The sequence below is a fragment of the Solea solea genome, chromosome 5 (genome assembly GCF_958295425.1).
Source record: "Solea solea chromosome 5, fSolSol10.1, whole genome shotgun sequence".
Lineage (NCBI taxonomy): Eukaryota > Metazoa > Chordata > Actinopteri > Pleuronectiformes > Soleidae > Solea > Solea solea.
The window spans coordinates 26,315,670-26,343,269 of NC_081138.1; the positions used below are offsets into that span (position 1 = coordinate 26,315,670).

The 27,600-nt window shown below is 39.9% G+C and overlaps 3 protein-coding genes across 3 annotated transcripts; all 3 read left to right on the plus strand.

The window, feature by feature from the left end:
• The first annotated feature begins 301 nt into the window (after positions 1 to 301).
• Positions 302 to 8,896, plus strand: vps26a (VPS26, retromer complex component A). Its single transcript, XM_058630376.1, has 9 exons — positions 302 to 430; positions 2,671 to 2,820; positions 3,542 to 3,617; positions 3,946 to 4,102; positions 4,798 to 4,962; positions 5,084 to 5,190; positions 5,283 to 5,384; positions 5,513 to 5,622; positions 6,471 to 8,896. The coding sequence occupies exons 1-9, from the start codon at positions 428 to 430 to the stop codon at positions 6,585 to 6,587; spliced, it is 987 nt and encodes a 328-aa protein (XP_058486359.1). The 5' UTR covers positions 302 to 427; the 3' UTR covers positions 6,588 to 8,896.
• Positions 8,897 to 9,789: 893 nt separating this feature from the next.
• supv3l1 (SUV3-like helicase) lies at positions 9,790 to 17,519 on the plus strand. Its single transcript, XM_058630370.1, has 16 exons — positions 9,790 to 10,238; positions 10,643 to 10,720; positions 10,887 to 10,994; positions 11,162 to 11,276; positions 11,402 to 11,570; positions 11,930 to 12,041; positions 12,156 to 12,233; positions 12,486 to 12,577; positions 12,665 to 12,845; positions 13,337 to 13,430; positions 13,588 to 13,707; positions 14,070 to 14,169; positions 14,375 to 14,455; positions 14,651 to 14,827; positions 15,242 to 15,390; positions 16,305 to 17,519. The coding sequence occupies exons 1-16, from the start codon at positions 9,950 to 9,952 to the stop codon at positions 16,714 to 16,716; spliced, it is 2,355 nt and encodes a 784-aa protein (XP_058486353.1). The 5' UTR covers positions 9,790 to 9,949; the 3' UTR covers positions 16,717 to 17,519.
• Positions 17,520 to 18,168: 649 nt separating this feature from the next.
• Positions 18,169 to 27,349, plus strand: LOC131460085 (hexokinase HKDC1-like). The gene is made up of 21 exons (XM_058630368.1): positions 18,169 to 18,388; positions 19,480 to 19,642; positions 20,026 to 20,183; positions 20,519 to 20,641; positions 20,748 to 20,843; positions 21,121 to 21,220; positions 21,305 to 21,488; positions 21,564 to 21,719; positions 21,801 to 22,034; positions 22,595 to 22,736; positions 22,834 to 22,990; positions 23,212 to 23,357; positions 23,558 to 23,677; positions 24,165 to 24,260; positions 24,431 to 24,530; positions 25,536 to 25,606; positions 25,713 to 25,876; positions 25,959 to 26,114; positions 26,261 to 26,348; positions 26,562 to 26,707; positions 26,811 to 27,349. Exons 1-21 carry the CDS (start codon positions 18,326 to 18,328, stop codon positions 26,941 to 26,943), a joined length of 2,796 nt encoding a protein of 931 aa, XP_058486351.1. The 5' UTR covers positions 18,169 to 18,325; the 3' UTR covers positions 26,944 to 27,349.
• The last annotated feature ends 251 nt before the right edge of the window (positions 27,350 to 27,600 follow it).

Sequence of the window (27,600 nt, forward strand, 5' to 3'; positions counted from 1 at the left end):
TATAGCACTTACTATTATATAATTGTAATACTATTATAAAATATGATGAACTCTATTCAGATATATAAATTATCCAAAGATTTCCTTAAAATGTTAAAATGTTGGGGCCCCTGGTTATCAGGGGCCCCAGCATATAGTTTGCTAATGCCTTGGGCCGGCTCTGGCTGTCAATGATGTTGTAAATGTATGTATTTTATTTTCTGTTTTGTGATTGGCTAAATCAAGTGAGAAAATTATTTGATTATGGAGCCATATGGATTTAGCTCCGTCTGGCCGGGCCCAGCCCATCACACACTACCCCACCCTTCGCGCACATGACCCGGTCACATGACGGTGAAGCCTCGCTACTACCTCCTGGTTCATGTTCGGTCAGACAAGCTACCCGGAGCGAAGCTAGCTGTTAGCTTCAACAGTCCCGACGGCCGAGATGGTGAGTGGGAAACAAACAAACAACCGGGAATTTATCCTCGATTGAAGCGAATTGCTGTGTTTATTTTGTTTCTTTTAGTTTGTGTGACAGCGTCGACGGACAGGAGCCGCTTCACGTTCACAGCTGTCAGGGAAAGCTAACAGGCTCGCTTGAGTTAGCACCAGTAACTAACGTTGCGAGGCCGTGCTCCGTGTTTTCACGGGTGTGTTTTGACTGCTGAGCCGCCTAACAGCTGTGCTCGTGGTTGGTAACAGTGCGCTACTAAATAAAAGTGGTGTCATAATTTGAGTAACATGTTCATGTTAATGGAACTCGGGAGACAATTCTACGTTGTTTGCTAACGTTGCTTGTTAGCTCGGTGTAATGTTTAGTAAAGTTGCAAGAGCAACAGATCTTGATTTTCACAAGTGGCTTAAGGTTTAAAGAACACGCAGGTTGGGCTAAAAGAAAACTTATTGATTTAATAACTTAACTTGTGATTGTGAGGCAGTGTTACTGTGACTCATTGCGTTTGTTTTCCACAAGAGATTTTGAACAACACAAGTCAAATGGAATCGGATCTTTCAGTTCTGATTTGGGACATTTTTATATGAAATAGTGTGAACGGCAAATCAAATGTGGTCTTTAATACAGGTTAATCGGTTTTTGCTAATAATAACAAAAAACTCGACAAGGACTATTAGTACTTATTTTTGTATGTTTACTTTTACAATAAATTGTGGTCAATTTAAGTCAAGTTATTTGTCAAAGTTACATTTTGTGATTACCTACCTTATTGTGTGATTTCTTATATTTATTTAAATGAAAATATGAAAGTACACTGCAGTGCAGACTCAAAATTTAGAGACCAGAGATCAAGAGACTTCATGGTTTATTCACTATATGTTGATGTAGATTAAACAGTTTTATGTATAAATAGTTTTTAACAAATGTCAACTTTTTCACAGATGGAGAGAGAAAAATTTAAACCAACCAAACATATAAATCAAAATAGGGATGCCCCATATTGGACCTTTTTCTGATATATCAGGAGTGCTTCTGATACCAATATTTACTATGTTTTTGTTTTTTATCTGTATCCAAATGGCAGAGGTCTCTTCTGTATTGAAATTAACATAATCATTTTCCTACTCATGTTGCAGCAGCTGTAGATATAATGTACATTTTTGTCATTGAGCAAAAATAAATAAACGTAAAAAACACAATATTTATAGTAATTTTGTCCTATCGGCACATCTTGGTGTGTGCATCCTGTCCATATCCAAACAACTATTAAATTGGGCAAAGATATGCCTGCGACCAACTGCAGCGATTTTGATTTCCCAGTCAAAAATGGGAAAAGATCATATGACTTGTGTGGTTCACACTGTCATGAAGACAGAATATAACTGGGTCTCATGTGAGCCACATGGAAGTCAGATTTGGGCCACTTGAGCCAGCAGTGTGAGTGAAAATAGCCGACGAGACACATGTTGTCATGGGATGCGGTCAATTAAAGCATCTTGCACGTGTCTAGCTGGTGACAGGTCTCTCCTGACAACTCCATGACTGAGCAAGATTCTCCAGATTTGCTGCTCCTGCATGATGGAGTTTTTGTGTGTGTGTGTGTGTGTGTGTGCGCGCGTGTCTGAGTGAGTGAGGGAGTTCGTGGGGGGAATAGTTGCTGTCCAGCTTTGATTGATTATTGAATTAGTGTGTGGAAATAGCGGATGTTCTCTTCCTCTCTGTGAAAGAGGTTACTGAGGATTTGATGGGTCTAACCTCGGACTGTGATTGGCACACCCATTAGTGACTAGGGATGGGTCGTTCTTAGGGCTGCCAGCTGTAACAATAAATTGATTATTGAACAATTACTAAGTTAATGTCCACCTTTGATAATTGATTAATCAGTTGTGAGTGTTTTGTCAATACTCAAAAAAGCTCCTTGATTTGATTTTCAGCTTCTTACACATGTACTCTACTACTTACTCTTTTTACTCAGTTTTACAATGTTTATAGATAAAGCAGCAGAAATACTATGTGTGTAAGGAGTTTGTCAAAGGATGCTTCTGTCTGAAAACTATATTTATATTTATAAATAAAGTCACTTGACTCAAAGCATCTCCAGCAACTGATCATTTACAGTACACATTAAAGCTTTGTCAAACTGACAAGTTAGATTTTTAACAGTTTTGTAACAGACATTTTCACCTGACCTCGATGTTTTACTGATACTAACTGTGTTTTTCTTTGTTTTCCAGAGTTTCCTGGGAGGTTTGTTTGGGCCGGTATGTGAGATAGATGTACTGCTGAATGATGCCGAGAACAGAAAGACGGCCGAGTTGAAGACAGAAGACGGGAAAGTGGAGAAACACTACCTGTTCTATGATGGGGAGTCTGTGTCTGGCAAGGTAAGCTCACATTATTAATAAACAATGGCTTCACTATAGGGATCCTTGAAGTTTTAAAAATGGTGTAGGTGCCATATTTTATTTAAGTGGCTAATTTAACTCAGCATAAACCCTTAAAAAAAGTTAGCTTAGTTTGATTTTGAAAACTCCAGAATGGTGTGTTTCTCTGGACAGAGAGAAACTGAGACCTTTGGATACATAACAGCACAGACATCCACCATTAGTTCCCGATAAGGGCTTATCATTCACAGATTTTCATTCACACTGCCTTAAATTGACCCTCTTCTGGAAATAGATGACTAGCACCAGTATCAAATTCTAGTGGTAAATGCCACACGAACAACAAATTACAGGCCTAAACTGAGCTTGTTGTGTAGCTTTGGGCACAGGATTTGTATTTTTTCTGGCACGTTAGTATGGACGGAGATGATAATATGCAGTTCTCTTATGGATGGAGATTGTTTTCATTTTTGAAATGGCATTATTCAAAAACATTGGAAGTCAACAAGCCTTTGTGAGCATTTAGATGTCTTTAATGTGGTGCTATTTACTACCAAAGTAAGAATTTAAGTTTTTGTTACAATATTAATATGTTGTAACTTGGCACAAGTCGTTTTTTGGTGTTCAATAAAGTTCAATAAAGTGGTTTTAATGTCAAAGTATCACTGTGACAACATGCCGTTTGGTTCTCACTTTAACGCATCAAACATTTTCTGTGCAGGTGAATCTAAATGTGAAGCAGGGAGGAAAACGACTCGAGCATCAGGGCATCCGCATCGAGTTTGTCGGACAGATAGGTGAGCATGGTTAAAGTGGTCTTTTAAACATCTTCCATTTTTATCTCTTTGATTTTCACATATTGGGTGTAACAATTGATAGCTATACATTTCTGAAGCAACTGGCTCTATTTTGTGTATTCAATGCTAATGGAAGGATTTTAGCAGCTTTACAACAGTAGGATTTTCTCATGTGACGAAAAGGTTTAACAGAGCATGTGGTCATCATGTGCAGCCTGCTATAGTAGAGCTGATCCCATTAAACACTCTGTGCATATAAAGCTTTTAAAGGAGTAAAACAAACACCCTGTCCTGCTTCACCTCTAAACTTCACTCTGCTTTATTTCAGAGTTGTTCTCCGATAAGAGCAACACCCACGAATTTGTGGACCTTGTGAAAGAGTTAGCTTTACCCGGGGAAATCACTCAGAACAGAAGCTACGACTTTGAGTTTATGCAGGTGGAGAAGCCCTACGAGTCGTACACTGGAGCCAACGTCAGGCTAAGGTATAGCTCTGCATGAGGCGAGCTGCTGCTTCTGTTTCCAGTCACATGGGGTGTATTTATTATACATAATGTATGACCGTGAATTTATGGGGTTGAGTCTGACCTTGTGCTCTGGGGGGGGGAAAGAAATTCAATATTAGTCCAGGTTCAGTCTCATGGCAGCAAACGGTTGCAGGGCTGCCTGTTATCCCACTGGAGTCATTCACTGATTCAAACTGACAGTGTGCATTGCACTAGGATTACAATTTTATAGCAAGCCAGTGTTGTTTGATTTCTAGGAAATCATTTTTTTTAGGGCTACTACTAACGATTATTTTCATAATCAATTAACTATCAACGGTTTATTTATCAATTTTTAATTAATAAAAATAAATTAACTAAATATTGAAATCAATTGCCAAAATAGTTAACAATTAATCTAATAATCTGTTAATATATCCTTAATATTTTTAACTGATCAGCTTTTACAATAAGCCAATAACATAATTAAATACAGTATAATAATTGAAAAATTAACAATTAAAGTAACCGTCATACGCAGCCTTGTGTTGTTAATACTATGATAAATCACCCCAAATCTGACAGAATACAGAAAAACAAGATTAAACTGAATACAATTTAATGAACAGCAATAAGGTCAAAATTGTTGTCATTGTTGTCGTGTTGACTGTTTGTTTCTTGCTGTGTTCTTGCAGGTATTTTCTCAGGGTGACAATAGTCCGCCGTCTGTCTGACTTAGTGAAGGAATACGAGTTAATTGTCCACCAGTTAGCCACCTACCCAGATATCAACAACTCCATCAAGATGGAGGTCGGCATAGAAGACTGTCTTCACATCGAGTTTGAATATAATAAATCCAAGTGAGATCAGTTTTTAAGATTCAACTTCAACAAAGTATTGAAACGGCAGAATAAATTCAGTCCAAATAAGACCTGCCGTTCATCAGTTTGGGCAGCTTCTCATCATGTCTCTCTTTGCCAGATACCACCTTAAAGACGTCATTGTTGGTAAAATCTACTTCCTGCTGGTCAGGATCAAGATCCAGCACATGGAACTCCAGCTCATCAAGAAGGAGATAACGGGCATCGGTAAGAATCCAGGCCAACATGTGTAAAGAAATAATACTGACCTTAAACCTACCTTTGTATCCTCTTCACTTAATTAATGTCGTCCTTTTTAGGTCCCAGCACTGCCACTGAGACGGAGACGGTTGCAAAATACGAGATCATGGATGGAGCTCCAGTTAAAGGAGAGTCAATCCCCATCAGACTGTTCCTGGCTGGTAAGAGCTCTTCTCTCCTTCTCCAGATGACATAGTGTAACCTCGTATCATCAGTGATTTCCCTATATAGGCACTTTTCTTCTCAAGGTTTGAGCCACAGCCCCATTATACCTTCTGTTTTCTTCCAGGATATGACTTGACACCCACTATGAGGGACGTCAACAAGAAATTCTCGGTGCGTTTCTTCCTTAATCTGGTGCTGGTGGATGAAGAGGACAGAAGATACTTTAAACAACAGGTAACACACTCGCACAAGCGGCAGTAATATGTTTACACCAAGATCTGTGTGTTTGTTCAGAGTCCCACTTTGTGTTTGGACAAATTTGTATCTGTATCGACATGTTGATTGTTTGCTAAATCTTTGAACTAAGGTTGCCTTTACTAGAAATAATGGATTTCTTTTAAACCCCCATTTATTGTGTTTGTGTTGACAAAAACAACTGCGGAGTGCACCTCTGCTCACCACCACTATCTTTTTCAAACAGGCCGGGGAAATACGGTGACTGTAGCATACCAGAAAGGATAAAAACACTTTTTCCGTCTGTCCTCTCTTCCACTTGGTCTTCTCTTTCCTCTTTCTTCTTTGTTGTTGTTTGTTTAATACAACATGTCTATGTGGGCAGAGCCATTCTTCCTTATGTCTCTGTAAAGCAAGACCCTTGCCCAAAGTGCAATTACATAGTTACAAATGCAAACATATAAGTAGTATATTGGAATGTCTGCCGATAAATCCTCCTACATGTTAAAAATGTAGACATGAATAGACACAGTTTAAACTAGTGCTGCAACAGTTAATGAATCACTAAATTCATCGCCAACCATTTTGTCATTGGTTTGAGTGAGTTTTTTTTAAAGGAGTCAAACACACGCTCTGATTTTACAGCCTCCTAACTTTGAATATTTTCTGCTTTCTTTGCTCCATATAACAAAGAAACCATTAACACAGGATAACTATAGACCAAACAACTTCAAAATCACTTGGTACTTACTATATGTCTTTTCCAAATGCATGTTTCTGGATTTGTCTACCTCCAGATTTTTAATTGTCCGTTTCTCTTGTGTTCTCTCCTGTGCTTCCGTGTGTAGGAGGTTGTTTTGTGGAGAAAAGCCCCAGAGAAGATACGGAAAAGAAACTTCCATCAGCGCTACGAGTCACCCGAGCCCCGAACCCAGCCAGTTCATGCAGAGCAGCCAGAGATGTGAGGGTGATGCTATAAACTCTTAACTACACATAGACAAACCCCAACTCTTCATAGCAGAACAGCCAGAAGTGTGAGAGCTGCCCCCACTATATTCCTGGACTGAGAAATATCACTATACATGAATACACTATAACGTACCCTCAGATACCACCACCCTGTCCTTCCTTTTCACTTCACAGCTTCTGATAAGAGCTGTTCAGCCACCATCACTCTCTTCCCACCAAGACTGAAACAAATACGTCTGCGGCGCACAAGTCTGCTGAATACTAAACGTCAAGGCAAGAGTGCAGATCAAACCGACTTAGCCTGTTTGATTTGAGCGTCTCAAACTGACAACACACACTCAGACACACACAAGTGAAGCCATACAATCTCAGCTTGCTGAATGTGTAATGAAACAAAGATGGAGACGGTTCCATGTGACCACCACCACCACCACACCCTCCATGGATTTACCCAGAAACAGGAGCTTCTTTACGGTTAATATTTTCCTGGACATTCTCTTTTACCCTCCTGCCTCAACCCCCCCTACAAAATGATGTTTTTTAAAATCTGTATGGGATAACGAGTTACTAAAGAAAGGTAGTGGGGATCATCTGCAAAGAAATAACAGATGACAGGATAAGCTTTGAGTCACAGCTACACTCTGTTGTTACACACTGTGCTTTCATTCGTCCGTACTGCTGTTCCCAAGTTTTTCTCTTGTGTCTGGAACCTGCTCATTTCAAGTAAAATGTCAACTTGAGTTTTGTGCAAGAAACGTCCAAATTAACATAAGTTTATTTCTATATTTCATCCTACAACTGCTTTTTCCTTCCTGTTCCAGACCAAAATTCCTACTCAACACAAGCATAATGTCAGTGTTTTTCATTTCATAAAACTGTTAGAAATTAAAACTGATAGAGATACGACTAATCATTTTTATTACAACAAAACATATATATATAATTTGGCCATTCATGATTTCGTAGATTTAAGATCTTGTTTTTTTTGAGAATTAAAACGTACAAGATATTAACACTTGGCAAATATTTTATTCAAATATGACTGAAATGATTAAGTTATCATGACAATGGTTAAGGTTAAGGTTAAGGTGCTGTTTGGTTATGAGTAAAAAAATATATTGTTTGTCTTCCAAAGTTATCTTCGAATTTGCTCACTAGTAATACCTAGATAGCGTAGAGGAAGAAAACTGGGATATATATATATATATATTTAAAAAAAAAACATTGCTTTGTAATTTGTGTGAATCAAAGTTTTCATCTTCAGGCTAGTTTACATGAACAGTCAGTGATGTTCAAAATGGATCTTTAATCTCCTGAATTTCAAACCTGAGAAAAGTTGAATGCATATATTCACTGATTTAATGGAACAATGAATTGATGTTGGCTCTTATCAGCAGACTGTACATCCTCTGTTCAGGTTTTTTTTTTGTTTTGTTTTTTAAACACAGTTTACTTATTGTACCTGTTGGTTTTGCTAGGTGTAGAATTCTCTTGTAAACAAATGGCTCAAGTCTGCTGTGCAACACACTGGAAGACATTGACATACTGTAAAATCCAATCATCTGCCACTGTGATGCTCAGACCAGCAGTTTAGGTCTCACTCACACGCACAGACATTCACGTTCTCACAGCGCAGCAATGTTACCGGCCCTGTGTGCTGTCGGCTCTAATCTGTGGTCAGTTTTGCACGTTTTTTTTCCTTTCAATAAACTTTGTATAAATGGGCATGGAAGCTGAAATGAAACTTCACTAAAGAACGACTTCACCTCAGATCTCCCGTCTGTAATGGAAATGATACTGTCATGTATATGTCACTACTTATTTTAATTTGACTCAAGCTTTTGTTACGTTTCATCATGCTGCCGTGTTTTGTGTTTGATTTCTCTGTTGTCCGAACACTCAGATCTACTGTTTTTGCTATTCCATGCAAATGTTGACTGGTCTTCCTTGTCCTTTGTCTGGAAATTGTAATTTATTTGCAAGTAATGCTTTGTATCTCTCTGCCTGTGAGGTGCAATCTTGATATTTTCTGCCTTTCTCAAAACTGCACAGGTGGCGTTTATTTGGTGTACTTCAAAAAAAAAAAGTTACGAGTTAATGAAGAAACACTTACATGCCAAAACTCTCCCTGCCACTTCCTTCTCTATTGCATGTTATTCTTTATGCATCCTTATCACGTCACCTGTGTGTTTGTGTGTGTGTGTGTGTGTGTCTTTGTATGTATGAAAGAAAGAAATGTGTATATATACACCAAACCCAAATATAGAGCTTAAGCAAATAGTGAATAAAGCAAATTTATACTGAATGTCTTGTGAAAATGTAATTTCAAGGAAAAACATGTTCAGTAAAGGTCAGTAAGTCTCAATATTGAATTCTGCACTGCAGCAATAAGTCACAATTGCATTATTTTGGGTGTGTTGTTCAAGGTGATGCCACCACATATGGTTGCATATGTCTGTCCAGCATTTTCATATTCTTTTCCCACTTGTGGAGAGACTGAAGGGTCCACAGGCATCGTAGCAGTGGGACAAATAAATCAAAAATACAATACAATCACGATACAAAAAATAAAATATACAAATATTGATATTTACACAGTACAATACACATTGATATTAAAAACACAATATGCCAAACTGTATATGCAATAAGATGCTTAGCAGTGGATTTTAAGGTGCAAGATAAATATATATATATATGGTGCAGTTTTAGTACCCAGTAATTAAAATAATTTCTGTATTTATTATTAAAATATATTAAAATATTATATATAATTTGATATAAAGCAGACTAAGCACCAATCAGCTGCTTAGTTCGCTTATGTCTTGGTGGGCTCTGAGTTTTCTTTTACTTTTTTTTAATGTCCATCAATGCATATGGAACTTCTTAATCATGCAGCATTAGACTAGCTTGAACGAGCGACATTTTTAAACGACGAAGCACTCATCTTGTCGCCCGTACGATCTTCGCGCTAAGCTATTGAGACGTCTTTTATTTTCCCTGTTTATAAATAGTTGTAATCGATATGTCGCATCATGGTGTAATTGCTTCTAACCTCAAGGTACGATCCCCTATCAAGAGCTCAATTTTAATTAATCCTGGAAGTGCTTGTTTCTGGTTATATTTTTGAACGTACGTCATTTTCTGTTTGGATTTATGACAGGCATATTTACGGGCAGCTACACGGCGACTGATGGTCCTTTTCCACGTTGTGTTAGCAGGAAGACCCATTCATGGTTGACCTCCTTAGCTGAAGTTGTAATAATCCGTACATTTTTGTTCTGTGGAGCGGTATGGAGTGACACTAGGGCGGGTTTGGTCGTAACCGACAGACGGGGCCAACACTGGCGTTTTAACCATGTCCGTAAATCGGTGTTTAACTCTGTTTTCCCGGCTTCAGCGCCACTTTCACCACCGGACCGCTTGCATCGGGGCTGCTGGTGGAAGCTGTCATGTGTCTGCTGGCTCTGGTTTGTTGCGAGGACAACATCGGGCTGGTTCTGTGGTGGTTTGTAGCAGAACTGTCTCATCCGACCATTCTCCTCCCAAAGCCCCGGACACGTCTCTGTTTGTCCCCGTGTCTCTAAAAACAGACCTCGCAGTAGATGGTAGTGTGGGAGCAGAACTGACACAGCAGCTCAACAAAGGTCAGAACATTCACTTTCAAACAACAGAAAGGTTGCAATTATGTCTAAAATAAATCGTCATCTCGACATACTATATACACACTGCTCCAACTGCGGTAAATGTAGATTGTTTCTCGTGCTAGTTTTGGTTGTCAAAGAACTAAACGTTTTATTTTATATTCCGTAATCTTCCCTTAAATTGTTGCCCCAGCTAATTTTACTAATCCTAATACTGTGAAACAAGAAGAGATCTGGTCAGATAAATATAATGAGAGACATTGCAGTCAGATTCAGCTCCACTGTACAGTCTGTCAGATACACTTACTGTATATTCATGTGTGTTTTAAGCTTGTGTTGTATCCTTTACAAAAAAAATACTTAGTTTGAATTGTTAATTGTAGTTTTTCTGTGCCTCTTTCATTCAGATGAACTACTGAAAATTTTGAACCGCTTTTACAAGAGGAAGGAGATGCAGAAGCTGGCATCAGATCATGGTCTGGATGGTGTGTAAACAAACAAACTGTCACAGCAGCTGCTGATCATTTCATTGTTTTCACTGCATTGTTATGGTTTGTAGTCACACATTTGGGTTTACTTTAAGCTGCAGACATGGAAACAAGTTGGCTATAAAATGGAATAGTATGATTTTGTGTGTGTGTGTATACACAGCTCGCCTCTTCCACCAGGCCTTCATCAGTTTCAGGAAATATGCCTTGGAAGTGACAGGACTCCCTGCTGATCTGCACATCATCCTCAGTGACATCTGCTGCGGCGCAGGTTTCTCATTTTTTACATCAGAGGTTCTCATACTTTGCCTGCATGAATTTTGCTTCCCCAGCCTCGATAAAATGGGTCTCAAAATAGATAATCTCTTACCTCTATGTCGATGTACATAAAGCAACTTCTATTTCAACAAACCACTGTTCTTTTCTGCTGCTATTTAGGTCACATAGATGACATCTACCCATACTTTATGCGCCATGCCAAGCAAATCTTTCCCATGCTGGACTGTATGGATGACCTGAGAAAGATCTCAGACCTCAGAGTCCCTGCCAACTGGTTTGTATAATTACTCCAGAGCCAGGAATGTTGGTACTGCCTGTATATCTCGTTCCAGATCTACTCACTGCCTCTTGTGTTTCACACTCTATCCTGTCTCCACATGTCCCTGTTTTGTTTATTAGGTATCCTGAGGCCCGTGTCATTGAGAGGAAAGTGATTTTTCACGCTGGTCCCACAAACAGTGGTAAAACCTATCATGCCATCCAGCGCTACCTGGCTGCTAAATCTGGAGTCTACTGTGGTCCACTGAAACTGCTGGCCCACGAGATCTTTGAGAAGAGCAATAATGCTGTGAGTATCATCTGATCATGATCTTTTACACAGTTATAGACACTGTTGCATCAGGTTCTGGTCAGAGGAAATATAATTAAAAAGTTAAAATCTCTGGTTCTTCAGTCAGTTTTCCATCTTGGGCTGCAGTGATTTGTCATTTACTAAATGGACATATTACAGTCAATTCTGAAATGTTCAATTTCAGTTCAGTCATCGTTCAAATTTGGATAAAGGAGGAAAAGAAAAATCAAAGTTATTGATAGTATTGAATTACAATACTTTCTAGAATTGCAATAAATCAGAACGTTATAGAGCACTCTGTTTTTCTCTTCTTGTAATGTTTGTATCTAATGTGTGCATGTGTTTGTACTTCCCAGGGTGTGCCATGTGACTTGGTCACAGGAGAGGAGAGGACGTTTGTTAATGTAGAGGGTCGAGCCTCTGATCATGTGGCCTGCACCATTGAGATGTGCAGTGTCAACACACCTTGTGAGTAAACATAACACAGGGGTGTCAGTATGTAGCTTTTTTTATTATTATTGTTATTATTTTGAACATCGCCCAGGATATTAACCACAGGTTTGCTTTTATTTCCTCCTTAAGACGAAGTGGCTGTAATTGACGAGATTCAGATGATCAGAGACCCTGCACGAGGCTGGGCCTGGACAAGAGCACTACTGGGTTTGTAATGCTCTGTAAATATCTGTGAATGAAAGGTTTGATGGGAAATTCTCTGATCTAATTATAGTATAGTAAACATGTCCATCAAACAATGCTATCACTTTGCACAATATTTGATTGCACTTTATTGACATTGAAATTTGATTGGGATTGTAAGGGATTGAAAGTTTAGTTGTACTGTGTGTCAGTTTTGTCCTATGTCCTTGTTCAATTGAACTGAACTCAGCAGTTTTTTTCTGTGTGTTTGTGTAGGTCTCTGTGCAGAGGAGATCCACATATGTGGAGAACCTGCAGCTATAGACTTTGTCAAAGAGCTGATGTTCACCACTGGAGAGGAGGTGGAGGTGAGGCTCTTGTCCAGAACTTTTTGCTCTTTTGGCCTCAAATATGAACATCCACTCAACTCTCTTTGTCCATTCTTTCCTGTAAAGGTGAACACCTACCAGCGCTTAACTCCGTTCTCGATCTTGGATCAGGCCGTGGAGTCGCTGGACAACCTGAGACCAGGAGATTGCATTGTCTGCTTCAGCAAAAATGACATCTACTCCATAAGTAGACAGATTGAGGCCAGAGGACTGGAGTGTGCTGTGATTTATGGGAGCTTACCTCCAGGTGAGTGAGTGATTGAGTGAAAGGTTTGCTCCACATAAGGTGGTTAGAAACGGTGCCTAAAAAATTCAAGGTTTATTGTATTAAAATCATTTGCACTATTTTCATTGTGCTCTAATTTGGAAGACCAAATTCACATCCCAAAATGTATGTGATGCCAAGGAAAAGCAATGGATTTTAGCTAAAATATAACCAACATTCAGCCAACACCAACTGTCAATACATAAAATTTACGGACGTAAACTTATGTTCTGTTGAATTAGTGCATGTTGAATATACATCATATTATTAGTTGATTATTGTAAACCGGGAGTTTTTTTAATATTGAAAAATAAATATGATATGTATTGAAAATGTTAAGTTTAATTAAAGGAATTGAAATACTTATAAAGTAAAAAATACTACTAGAAATACTAATAAAATCAGATAATTGCTTGTAAGTGAGCATCTGACTCTGCTGATCACTGATTAACAGAGAATTAACGTGTCAACAGGCACAAAACTGTCTCAGGCCAAGAAGTTCAATGACCCTGATGACCCCTGTAACATCCTGGTTGCTACAGATGCCATTGGAATGGGCCTCAACCTGTAAGTACCATCATACACATTGTAATAATAACAGGGTCTCTTCTAAAGTTAATCTTTTTTTTATATACTATATATACTATACTCTTTCAATGGTCATTCGACTTGGCTCAGTCTACATCTGACCATCTCTCTGTGTGTCTTCCACTTTTCCCTCTAGGAGTATAAAACGAATAATCTTCAACAGTCTGGTGAAGCCCAGTATTAATGAGAAAGGGGAGAAGCAGATGGAAACCATCAGCACGTCACAGGCTCTGCAGATCGCTGGTCGAGCTGGGAGGTCAGTCACGTTTCTGCTTACATCCACTTTGCTGAGTTTTTGTATTTCAAAGGTCCAGTGTGTCATTTTTGGAGGATTTATTAGCAGGAACTGAATATACTACCCATAAGTGTGTTTGTGTAAGTGTATAATCTCTTAAAATATATACGTTAGGCAAGGCCACCATCTTAGAGAATATTTTATAAGATGAATTTATTTCCATTTCTGCACCTAAACTTCTGTTCTTGCACTATTTAAGTTTGGTGAGTGTAATGTTGAACTGAGGTCAGTTAAGAAGACATAGAAGTGATGAAAGATCTGTTTTCATCGTAAAAGTGTTACATCAAGTTTTTTTTTTTAATGTAACATCTTTGCTGTTGCAGGTTCTCATCCAAGTTTACAGAAGGAGAAGTTACCACCATGTACAGAGATGATCTGCTTGTCCTGAAGGAAATCCTCAGCCACTCTGTTGACCCCATACAGGTGATGCGCGCGCACACACAGATACACTTAATCAGTTCCTCGAAAATCAGGCTCCACCTCATTAGGGTGAGCTTTTGGTCCCCGTGAGGACTACTCGTCCTGACCAGGTCAATGTGTTTGCCTGAAAATGTCCAAAAGAACTAACAAATACAAGTATACGCACACAAACACACACTCACAGGTGTTTATCTCTCTTTTCTCTCAGACTGCCGGTCTTCATCCCACAGCAGAACAGCTAGAGATGTTTGCGTATCATCTGCCTGATGCTACACTCTCCAATCTTGTTGTGAGTACGGTCATCTTTTCATACACCCTCAAAAGCACCAAGTGACAAATCTATTGATCTTTTAGTGCAACATTAGTAACTTACCATTGAGTTGCCATTACAGACCCGTGAGGGAGGGTCACACTAATATTTCTTCTTCCATCTTCTCATCCAGAAAAACTCTGTGAATCTTCTGTTTGTGTTTTTTCTCTTCAGGACATATTTGTCAGCCTATCTCAAGTGGACGGTCTCTATTTCGTCTGCAACATTGACGACTTCAAGTTTCTGGCTGACATGATTCAGCACATCCCACTCAACCTGAGGTCACGCTACGTCTTCTGCACCGCTCCCATCAACAAGAAACAAACTTTTGTTTGCACCTCCTTCCTCAAGGTAAGGACGAGTAGAAGTGAACTAGGGAAGGAAGCTTGCGGGATTAAAGGATTTTAATTACTTCAGTTTATGAGATGACAAAAAACTGAGTCACTGTTGTAAAATAAGGGTGAGATTAAAAAAAACATTATCTTACTTTATGGTTATATCACATATAAAATGAGATTAACTTAAGATAAAACTATCCTCAGTAAGACACCTTTGACATTCAGGGTTGTGAACATGCACATTGAAAACCTATCTCTGTTTGTATAGTGTTTATAAGACGTGCATGATATAAATAAGGATTTTGATACATTCTAAATGATCTTTTTTTCTCACAACTGCATTAGTTTATCATTGTCCAGTCAGTGTTGCTCTAGGTTTTGTAAAGTGCCCACCACTTACAGCTTTATTCTTTTGTTTCTCGGTCAGTTTGCTCGTCAGTTCAGTCGCGACGAGCCGCTGACTTTTGACTGGATCTGTCGCCATATCAGCTGGCCTCTGGCTGAGCCCAAAAACATCAAAGACCTGGTTCACCTGGAAGCTGTTCATGACGTGTTGGACCTTTACCTCTGGTTAAGGTAATAGTTGGGTGGTTCCACTGGCAAGAGCCAGTGCACCGATGCTTAATGTCTCTGGGTTTTGTCCATTCTTTTCCATTTTCATGACCACAGTATATCAAGAAAACCTGCAATGCTGATATTTTCTTTCAAATATGGTACAAATGTTCACTTGGACGCAAGCGTGAACTGAGTAAATCCACCTCCAGGTTATCATGTTGAATTTTATACAAACGTCCACTTTTCTGCACAAACAGATGAAGTGAGCAGACTTTGTGATGCTACAGAATATCTGCCTCTGTCTTGAAGGTTTTTTTTTTTCTTAAATTGGTACAAATGTTTGCTTGGACTTGAAAGTAAAAGTGTTTACGTTTGGCTGACTCAAAGTCAAGGTCACACCGGCCTCACAAAGTTAGTTGATTCTTTACTTTTGCATTTTAGTCTGGAGAAAATGAATGTGTGTAGACTTGAGAAAACCTTCAACATGGGAGGCATCAAGAGCGGTCGTAATCCTCATTCTCTACACCAGATGTCATTAAATGGTGTCCTGTCCAGACATTGGGAATTTCCACATTTTGACTGCACATATTTATTTCAAGACGCACAGCTTTTCGAGGCTTGACACCACCAAAAAGTTCAGGAAATTCAGACTAAAAAGATGCACTTTAAATCACAACATGACGACACTTAGACAAGCCAATCACAGCGGTGGATCTCAATGTATATTTATAACACAGTCAGAGGTGAGGGGAGGAAGAACAGGCTGATAAATAAGAAAGGTAGCTTCATGTGATGACTTCAAACAGCCAAACAAGAGAATCTGGACAGTAGAAAAGGGGAACTTCCTAAAAATCGGTTTTATTTCAAGGTGTTTTACTATTTGCATCTCTGTGAAAGACCACCCGCCGCTCTAACTGCTATTGTTTTTTCTGCAGCTACCGTTTCATGGACATGTTTCCAGAAACCGCCTTGGTTCGACAAATCCAGCAGGAGCTCGATGACATCATCCAACAGGGCGTCCGAAACATCACTCGTCTCATCAGGGCCACTGACAAGGCCGTTCCTGGCCAAGCCACTGTTAAAAGTGGAGTGGCTGGTAGTTCCGATTTAATCAGCAGCAGAGGTCAGAGTGGACAGAGAGGTCAGAGTGGACAGAAAGGTGAGATGATGAACAGTTCTCTCGCTGGTCGTCTGGTGAGAGACGGGCTGTTGACCCCAGATTTGCTGCGGCAGCTGCAGAGGGAGTGGTCCAAAGATCAAAAACAGGATGACACCACTCGGAATGCGCACGGCACAGAACATCATCACAATAACAACAAGGGGAAAAGCAAAAAGAAGAAGAAATGAAGTTCCGTTGTTGGTTGCACAAACTCTCAACTGTTCCCGTGGTGATCAATAACCAATACAAGCCTTGGACGATATCTGATTGTGTGAAATAGTGATTTTAAGCAAGTCTGGGAACTTTCCTGGGCCATAAAAAGCTTTTAGCTTGTGCTGCAAAACAACAACAACGACACTTCCCTTTATGTCCATCTGCATTCCACTTTATTTTTATCAGGCTAAAACAAAACGCTTCCTCCCACAGCCCCAAAAACATGCAGATTTGGGGATTATGCAAATTGGAAAATTGACTGTAGGTGTGACTGATCGAGGGGTGGTTGTTTGTCTCTATGTGACCCTGTGAAGGACTGGCTGTACCCCTGTCAGCTGGGATCGGCACCAGCGTCCCCCGCGACCCTCATGTAGAGGATAAAGAGGTCGAAGATGAGTGAGTGAGTAAAACAAACTATTGATGGGAATCGTTTGTTGTTCACTTTCCTGCTGATGAATTATCCCTTATCCCCCGATGATCTCGAATATTAACACAAAAGAAATACAACCATTTGTCTTGGAATCCTTGAGGTAGATGGCATGACCTATGTCAGATTTACCACAGTCCTATGTTACACTGTGAAAAATGCAGGAAAGTGTGAATAATGCAGTTGTGGAATTATTTTACATCTGCTTTCATGGGTTTGTGCAGCAGAAGTGGCTGCATAAGCTCAGACCGTAGATCATGTGCATTTGGGTCAATATGAAGCATTCAGTCAAAACTGTTCTCTAATCATTTCCATTCTCTGTGAACTCACAGTAAACATTTTGAAAAATAATGGACTGTGTGTCTATATACGGATGAGATGCTATATTTTTCTTGTTTGTATATTAAAGTTCATGACATTAGTTAATGAAAAAAACATGTTCTTTTAACCATCTTTATTTATGTGACAAACAGACATAGCATTTAATGTGTCGTTTAAAGAACAATAACGTTTGTTTTTTTAATTCAGGGAAACTGAGTAACAAGTGTGTTTGTGAGCTCGATCACCTTCAAATCACCTATTTAGGGTCATCCCAATAATGGAAATTAGCCATAACTTTATCACATATTGGGCCCTTCATAGTGTATAACATGGTATTTCCTTCCTTCCTTATTACCTTCCCTCCAGCCTTTATATGACGGCACAATTGACTGATCTTGGTATTAAACCATATGGACCAATTGTAACCAAAGTATACTGTTCAGAAACAATGAACCTAAGTGATATTATTTAATATCTAAAATATGATAACTGAAAAACAAGTAAAGGGTGAGTACAGCTTACAAGGGTCTTTGTAGGGACAGAAAAATAAGACGCAGTAGGGCTGTAAGGAGGAGGTGATTGTAAACGGGGGATTTGACTTGTTAATCATTAAGTACAGAGGCTGGTCTCTGCTCTGTGGACTCAGTCAGTCACAGCTAAACAACAAAATAATCAGATTGAGAGTGACACGGGATCATTCTGTGAATGTGAACATCTGTACAAACTGGACACTTTGTTTCTTTAAATTATATGCACTGCACATAAAAACCTACATACTGGTGAACAAACCAGCTTGAAGCAGTTTTTTTTAATGTTGGTGTGTTTTCCCCAACAAGATGTTGGCTGTTCATCTCGTTTCCTTCCTGTTCTCCAAACTCCAGGAGGATCCCACCAAGAAGGTAAGACTGGTTCTACAGTATTGAACTCAATAGTCATTATTTTTAAAGTATACATTCTGCTTCAATTATCTGGATTAGACCGATTCTGCGGTTTTGTGATAGTCCATGTTTCACTTTGGTTTTTCTGTTTATTTCTATATTACATTTAAAAAAAAATGGGCTGTCCATCACATAAATACGACAAGATATAAAACAATGTAAACTAGAAAATTAAAACAATAAAAACAATATAAAAACCAGTAAAACAAACAAAACAAGAGCAATAAAAATATAAAACATTAAATGATCAGGGAACGCCTGAGAAGAAGTGGGTTTTTAGTGGAGATTTAAAATCTGAACTGCACTTATTCTGTGTTTAGTTTATTTAGTGGTGGTAACTGGGCTTGATTTGCAGAGTCTGTACAAAATGTGAAACAATCACCTTCATAAAATAAAGATAGTTCAGTGCTAACATGATCAAGGTCCTGTAATCTGAAGTTAACTGTGTCACCCTTTGTCTTTGCCTGGCAAATGATTAACACACTTTCATGATCGTGTCTCACGCGCCCTCCTGTCGTGCTACACACAGACACACACAGGTACAAAATATTGACACTCCTTCTATCAGCAATGCTGCACACTGACACAAACACAGTGACAGGCAGCTGTGATCCACGTACGCCCCGAGGGACATGGACATGACGTCACTGATAATTTGGCTGAGCATAGAGAGTGGGGCTGAATGTAGGAGGTTTATTTTTTTATTTATTTACTTCTCAATTATTCTCCTTGATTGAAATGAACTGGTAATAGCTGTAAAGTTATGCACTGAGTAAGAGCATTTCAAACCAGAGCCATATGTGAATGGGGAAGATTGAAGACTAGAATGTTGGGATAAACCAAAAGTGGAAGAAAAATGGATTTGAATAATTTTCCTTTCTAAAATAATAAATAAATATCCTTTAAGCTACAAGATGTGCAACTTTAGGTGATTTTGTTGTTGTTGCTATTATTCTGCCTCTGTTTGGTCTTTATGAACAGAAATAATGTGCCAATTATTTGTAAACCTGATGTGTCTTTGCTCCGTCTCACTTATTCATTTGTTTTTCCAGGTGGACAGATTTCTGCATGCCATGCGTCTCCATGACGACCAACTAAGGGACATCTCGGCCCGTTTCCTGTCCGAAATGAAGAAGGGTCTTTCGGCACAAAGCAGCGCCGCTGCCACGGTGAAAATGCTGCCAACACATGTCCGCTCCACTCCTGACGGATCAGGTTACACATATAAATGATCTTATTTTTATATAGAGAAGATGTGTCCATTTATTCCGTAGAGCATTTATGAGGTCAGACACTGATGTTGGACAAGACCTGGCTCACAATCTCTGTTCCAGTTCATTTCAAAGGTGCTCAATGGCTCTGAGCGGGCCAGTCAAGTTCTTCCACAGCAAGTGAACTGGAGCACAATCATGTTGGAATAGAAAAGGCTCTTAGCATTGTCCATAATGTCTTGGTATGCTGAAGTGTTAAGATTGTCCTTCACTGGAGACAAGGGACCGAGGCCAAAAGCTGAATTCAATACTATATAGTATATAGTACTGTAGTACAGTACAATGCAGAAGATACATTTTCTCTGTCTCTGTTCTCATCTCCTGCAGAAAAGGGTCAGTTTCTGACTCTGGATTTTGGGGGCTCCGTGTTTAAGGTTCTTCACGTTAAAGTGCGAGAGGAAATGGGGATTAGGAGAGGAGAAGTAGAGATGGAGGAGAAGACTTACCCCATACCTAAGGGGCTACTTGAGGGGAAAGGATCAGAGGTAAGAAAGTGACAAGGAAACACAGGCTGTGAAAAGGAAAGCGAATAATGTACCAGTCCTTCCTGGAGAAGGGACAGATAGGAGATTTCCTAAGGGTCACCACATAAATTAACAGATTTTTTGTGTGAATAACATGCATTAGAAAAAGTAGTTGTGATTCATGTATCAAATGTCTCCTGGAGGTGGCTGAAAGTGTCCCACAGTCCCACAACTTTACTCTAGTCTCATTGTGAAATGGGTTTTGTCACCTTTTTATAAAGTGAGTCCACACATAATTAAATTAGGAAACTGTATCGACCTCTCTACGATGTGTCTCCGTCTGTCTCTTTGTGTAGTTATTCGACCACGTGTCCGAGTCTCTAAAGGACTTCCTGCAGGAGAAGAACATCAGTTTGGAGAAGAAACACCCTCTGGCCTTCACTTTCTCTTTCCCCTGTGAACAATCCTCCCTCAGCCAGGTTCTGTCACTCATTTCATGTGTTTTCATGACCTCAACCTGCTGTGTGTTCCACTTTAATTTTAGATTTGCTTTTCATAAAAACCTCCGCTCTCCTCTCTTTGCAGGGATTGTTGTTGAGTTGGAGTAAAAACGTCCGTGCTCGAGGCGTTCTGGGGAAGGATGTGGTCCAGACACTCAGAGAAGCCATTGACAGAACTGGGGTAGGAACTATTTTGAGACTGAATTCCTTTTTTACAAATGTTGAGTTTGACATAAGAAGAAAGTTATTATAATTTGGTGGCCAAAGCTGAAGTTAACTGTGCCTTAACAAACCATATTGTTGCTTTTTGGACCCCAATATCTCAGTAATGTTACTTCTCCCCCTTCTCCTTTTTTTCTTTCATTAATTATTAAATCTTTCCTTTTACATTCTAACCTTAATAGGTTGATCATTGTAAGTCTTTTTGGATAACAGTAATGATGCGTCTCTCTCTGTAGGGAATGAACGTAGAGGTGTTGGCGATGGTTAATGACACTGTGGCGACCATGATGACCTGTGGCTTTGAGGACAGGCGCTGTGAAGTGGGACTCATCGTTGGTAAGCACTAAGCACTAATAGTAGTGTCAAAAGAAACCGGTGAGTCATTATAATTCACCCACCTGTTTGGATTTCTGTGTGCAGGCACAGGCACCAACGCGTGCTACATGGAGGAGCTGCGTCACATTGACCTGGTGGAGGGAGACGAGGGCAGGATGTGTGTGAACACTGACTGGGGAGCGTTTGGAGATGACGGGGCTCTGAAAGATGTCATCACCGAGTATGACAGGGAGGTTGATGCAGCCTCCAACAACGCCGGGAGACAGATGTGAGGAATTTGATAGTGACGATGTTGCATGTCAAGGTCGCGCATCAAACCTAAACCACTGACTCCTTATTGCAGCTTTGAGAAGATGGTGAGTGGGATGTATCTGGGCGAGCTGGTGAGACTGGTGGTGTTGAAGATGGCGAGACTGGGACTACTGTTTGACGGACATGTGTCTGATGCACTGAAGACCAAAGGAAAAATAACCACCGCACATGTGGCCGCCATGGAGGAGTAAGTCCTCTTTGTCTTTGCGTCATTCTACCTCTTCCAGACAACCAGTGACATAATATTATAAATGTCCATCTTTCTCAGGACCAAAAATGGTTTGAAGAACACCAGATCCATACTCATGGGCCTCAACTTGACCCCTTCACAAAACGACTGCGTTGCCGTTCAGCACGTCGGCACCATCGTGTCCTTCAGGTCATCCAACCTGGTGGCCGCAGGTCTGGCTGCCATCTTGACTCAAATCAAGCGAAACCGCAATTTGAGGACATTCCGGGTCTCTGTTGGCGTGGATGGAACCGTGTACAAGACCCACCCACAGTGAGTGACTGTGAGAGACCGGTGTAGACAGACAGATACGTATGATTTATTGACATTTGCTAGTAACTGTATTACATCAGGTGATTTAAATTCCTATAAATTCATGACTTTATAATTTATTAGAGCTCCATTTTGTAAGAATTAGTGACACCTAACAGTGAGAGAACACACTGTAATAAATGGAGGACTCCTCTCTGCTCATCTCACCCTTTCCCAAATGTGTCAGGAAACTATGGTGGCCTTGACAGAGCAGAAATGATGTTAGTCTTTCTTGTTTGCTGAGTAAGGTTCCACATTAAAAACCCCAAACTAAAGCGAGGCCCCTATCCTAAAGCACACATACAATTCCACAAAAGCTTCAAAAAAATATTCTTATCTTGCAGCGATTATGCTCATACTTAGGGTATTATATTTCATTTCTGCCAGTAAACCCCGCTAAATGTGACACACTGATTCTAAATCATCTCTCCATTATGTGTCAGACTTTGTGTAGTTGCTGCAGGCTACCAATAGAGTAGAGAGTAGTCGTAATGAATTACCATTCGACTCTTGTATTCCAGGTATCCGAAACGTCTTCACAAAGTGCTGAAGCGCTTACTTCCCGAGTGTCGGGTCCGATTCATCTTGTCAAACAGTGGCAGCAGCAAAGGAGCAGCGTTGGTCACAGCCGTCGCCCAAAGACTGGCGTCACAGAAGCAGAAGGTACAGACGCTCAGTGTGTCTTTCGTTGATTGTCTCATGTCCATGAACACAGGTACATTTGACTGTCGTACACTCTATGTGTCTACTTGTCCTCCAGGTGGACGAGACACTGTCTCTCTTCAGACTGAGCTACCAGCAGCTCCAGGTGGTGAAGGCCAGGATGAGAGCAGGGATGGAGGCCGGGCTGAGGGGAGAAGGTCGCTCTGAACTCAAGATGCTTCCTTCCTTTGTGTACAACTCACCTGATGGTACAGGTCAGAGAACCACCTGAAATTACACGTACACACCTCTGTTGGGTATGGAAGTTCACATTTGAACCAAATTAAATATACAGTATATACTTTTTAAACCATGCTGTATTTTTGGCTTTATGTCCCACTGACTGCAAACCAATTATTGCTACCCTAGATGAATGGGACACACCTCTTTTCTAATGGATTCTAATGTTTGTTTTTTTCCCTTTTTCTTTTTCAAGAACATGGCAAATATCTTGCCTTCGATCTGAGAGGAACCAACTTCAAAGCTTTGCTGGTGAACTTTAAAAACGGTCTGCAAAAGGCAGAGCTCTACAACAAGATCTACACCATACCACCAGAGATGATGCAGGGACCCGGAGCAGAGGTGAGACGCACATTTACTGTCGGCATGTATGAATAAGAGAGAGAAATTACCTGTTAAACAAACCTTAATCCATCCATCCATCTTTTACTGCTTTATCCTCCACATGAGGGTCGCTGTGCCAATCTCAGCTGACTTGGGTCAACAAACATTCAATTCAACAAAAACTATTCTTTTTTCTCTCCCTCTCTCTCTGTTTCTAGTTGTTTGATCACATTGCAGAGTGTGTCAGTGACTTTCTGGATTACATGGGGATTAAAAACCTTGGACTTCCTGCAGGATTTATCTTTCCTTTCCCCTGTAAGCAGACGGCCATCGATGCAGTAAGTGTCAAAACATGGTTCCTGGTTCCCTTGATTGACTTCATTTATGTTACAATCGTAGGTTGTCAGTATTTCCACTTCTATGGATGTTCTGAAGCATATAAAACATACAGAAGTGGTTAAATTGTTTTCAATTTTCATCTTTTCTACTTCTTTGTGGAGATCTCTGCTTTCTGAAGTGGTGACTAGAAATAACAGGACATCGTATTGCTGGTTTTCTGTAGTGCAGAAAACCATTGGAATAATTACAATCTGGATTTTAGCGTGTAATCTCAATGAACAAAATCCAGAAACAGACCTGTTCAGACCACACTCCTTTAACCACACTGTCATATTTCTATGTTCTATGTCCGGTTTTCCTCGCTTTCTTTTCTCTGGACCTGTCTTATATGTCTCGTTTTGCTTTATTATCATATGGATACATTTGAAATACAGAAGTAGAATGACTGTGAGGAGAGTTTTAACAGTTTGTGTACGTGCTGCACAGGGCACATTGGTGTGTTGGACCAAAGGCTTTAAGACCACAGACTGTGAAGGACATGATGTTGTTAAAATGCTGCAGGAGGCCATTAAGAGACGCAAGGTAAGTCAAAAATAACAGCAGGATGCAATGTTGGAATAATGCCACACTCTGTTCCTTTGTTGCGTTAATAAGGACAATGCAGCAGTTTGATGCACATTAACTAAATTAACATCACACTCTAGTTTATTTCCTTTGCTGACAAATGTGCCGAAAACCTTTAACCTTCACAGGAATTTGAGTTGGACATCGCAGCTGTAGTCAACGACACAGTTGGGACCATGATGAGCTGCGCCTACGAAGACCCTCAGTGTGAAGTTGGACTGATTGTCGGTATGTGGCCTTGAAGAGAAACTAACACATTCACCACACTCTCTGTGGTGAAAATAGGAAATTAAAGACAGCACTCAGGGCAAAACTCTGCCAAGGCCCCTCAGTTTTTCCACATCATCAGTACAATCTAACAGTTTGCAAGAATAACCATCCAGCCATTCATTTTCGACCACTTTATCGTGCCAGTCCCAATTGACATAGGGCAAAGGGCGTGGGTACACCCTGGACAGGTCACCAGTCCATCACAGGGCAACATAGAGACAAACAGCCATTCACTCTGCAAGATTAACCATTATTTAAATATAAAATCCATATGCTTAGTGAGAAAATCATATTATTTATTCACACAGCCATGACCTACTTTGTCAGAAAAGTTCATTTAAATCACAAGCAAATTTTCCCCAGCAAAAAAACAACATTCTCTTCTTGGTGAAGGTAAAATGTTTGTATATTGGCTGCCCTCTACTGGTGGAAATCCAGTTATTGCGATTGAATTTTGCTACTGACTGATCTGAAGGCACATAATTACATTTATTATACTTTATTATATACCGACCATAGTATAGTATAGTATAGTATAGTGTAACATTTGCTGATTTTTTTCCAGCCTTTTACTTAAGAGCCATTAAATAACACATGCATTAAATGAAGTTATGATTCTTTTATCTAACCTACATCGCTTAAAAATGGCTGGTTTACCAATTTACAATAATAGTGTTATGCATAAACTTCATCAGTCAAAATAGTTTTCTCATCTTTATAAAGTGCGTCCCCATCCAAACATTTGGGAAACACTACTATACTAAAGAAGACATCTGCTTGGCGTGTGCTTTAAGAATGAGCCTCAAACTGACGCATAAATGGTCACAGTGAAGGTTATGGTTGGATTACTGTTCTGACACCACAACTGTGTCACAGTTTAAAATGAATTTACTTTCTAGACACAAAAAATATACGGATTTTACAATATAAAATACTATTAAAAGCATAGTATTGTTTTAACAGGAGCTGGAAGTAATGTGTGTTACATGGAGGAACTGAGGAACATCGAGACTGAACAAAGGGATGGAAATGAGGTGAAGCCCGAGGACGAATGGGAAAATGAATGAATGAATGAACTAACGAACGAACTCATCACACTCATATTTAATGATTGCCCTCATTTGTGTCTCCACTCAACAGGAGGGTGGCACAGACGGAGAGAAAACAACAGGGGGCGCTGAAGTCGAGAGGATGTGTATAAACACAGAGTGGGGAGGTCTGGGTGAGGCTGGTTCTCTGGATGATATCATCACTCCTTCCGATGTTGAGGTGGATCAAAACTCGGTCAACCCTGAAAAACAAAGGTGAGGAACCCTCACGTCCAAAAATCTTACTCAGGTGGTCATGCAATTATGTCATAATGTGTGTGTGTGTGTGTGTGTTCAGGTTTGAAAAGCTGACCAGTGGGATGTATTTAGGTGAAGTTGTGCGTCACACGTTGTTGGATTTAACCATGCGAGGTTTGCTGTTCAGAGGACGTGTCACTGATGCTCTAAAAACACCTGGAATCATCCAAACCAAATATCTCTCACAAATAGAGAGGTAAGGAACATTTTTGATTCAAACCTGTGTTTGTGAGGACATTTTACACTAAGAACGCTGTACAAGATTCTGTGCATATTATGTGTGTGCAGTCCACAGTATTCAAACTGTAAACCATAATTTTTTTGATCTTTGTCCCCCTCTAGTGACCGTCTGGCTCTACTGCAGGTCAGATCTATTCTCCAGCGCCTGGGCCTGGACTCCACCTGTGATGACAGCATCATCGTGAAAGAGGTACTGTAGAGAAAGGACAAGTCAGGAGTCAGTTCTCAGGTTTTTTTCCCGATAAACATACACGTCCGGAGCATGGACTTTATTTAAGGCCAGTGAGTTTAAAATTGAACGATAAAATTCAACGTGTTTAAGCCAAATTACGGTGAAGTACAAACATACACATAAATAATGATAATATAGTTATAGGGTACTGATTTCCATTGTACTCCACAGGTATGTGGAGCGGTGTCACATCGGGCCGCTCAGTTGTGCGGGGCAGGAATCTCAGCCGTGGTCGATAAAATCAGAGAAAACCGAGGACTGGACCATCTCGACGTCACCGTAGGGGTAGAGGGGAAGCTCTACAAACTACATCCACAGTAAGTTGTTTGAATCATATCTTGTTTTGCTAATTGTTTCAGTGTCAGTGTACATCAGCCTTGTCTTTCTAAAAGGCATAAATTCTTCTTGTGTTGTTTCTAGTTTCTCGAGAGTGCTCCAAGAGACGGTCAGAGTTTTGTCTCCTCAGTGTAAGGTGACCTTCCTCCCATCAGAGGAAGGCAGAATGAAGGGCGCCGCCCTCATCACGGCTGGAGTGAGACAGATGAAGATGTAACTTCACATCATGGAAAAAAAAATACATAATTTTTTTAAACCAAAGTTCCCTTTTTTTACCTCTCAGCAAAGTTTCTACTTTCACGTGTTGAAATAAGTCAATCAGTGAGGCATTTTTACCTGACACTGAGGAAGTTTACCTGGAGTTTCTTGGCCACTATTAATAATGTTCTATGTTCTAATTCAAACTGATGGATTTGTACAAAATTAAAACATTTGCTTGAAGAAAATGTTAATAATTTGTCTATTAGAAAGATTAATTGCTGGAACTGGAGCTGCACTACTGTTGTCTTGTTGTTGTTGTTGTCCTTCTGTGCGTGTTTACAAAAACTACTGTCACTCCATTCAACTATTGTGCTATATCTTAATTTCAAATGTCAGTAATTAAACACATTTTTGTTTTTAAATGCAGATTTTCTTACTCATTTCTGAGGCTCTGGTTAGAACTAAGGAAAGAATTAAGTACTTTTTCGATGGTTAAAACTTGGTTTAAGGGTTAAAATTAGACTTCAGGACCAGTAGTCCTCACAGAGACCGAAACCTGGTCTTAATGAGGCAGAACTTCATTTCTGAGGAAGTGGTTGATGTCTAAGATGTGAATAGTGGCTTGGTTATGTTTGCTGTTCAAGTCCACGTGATGCACCAAAAATAATCTGTG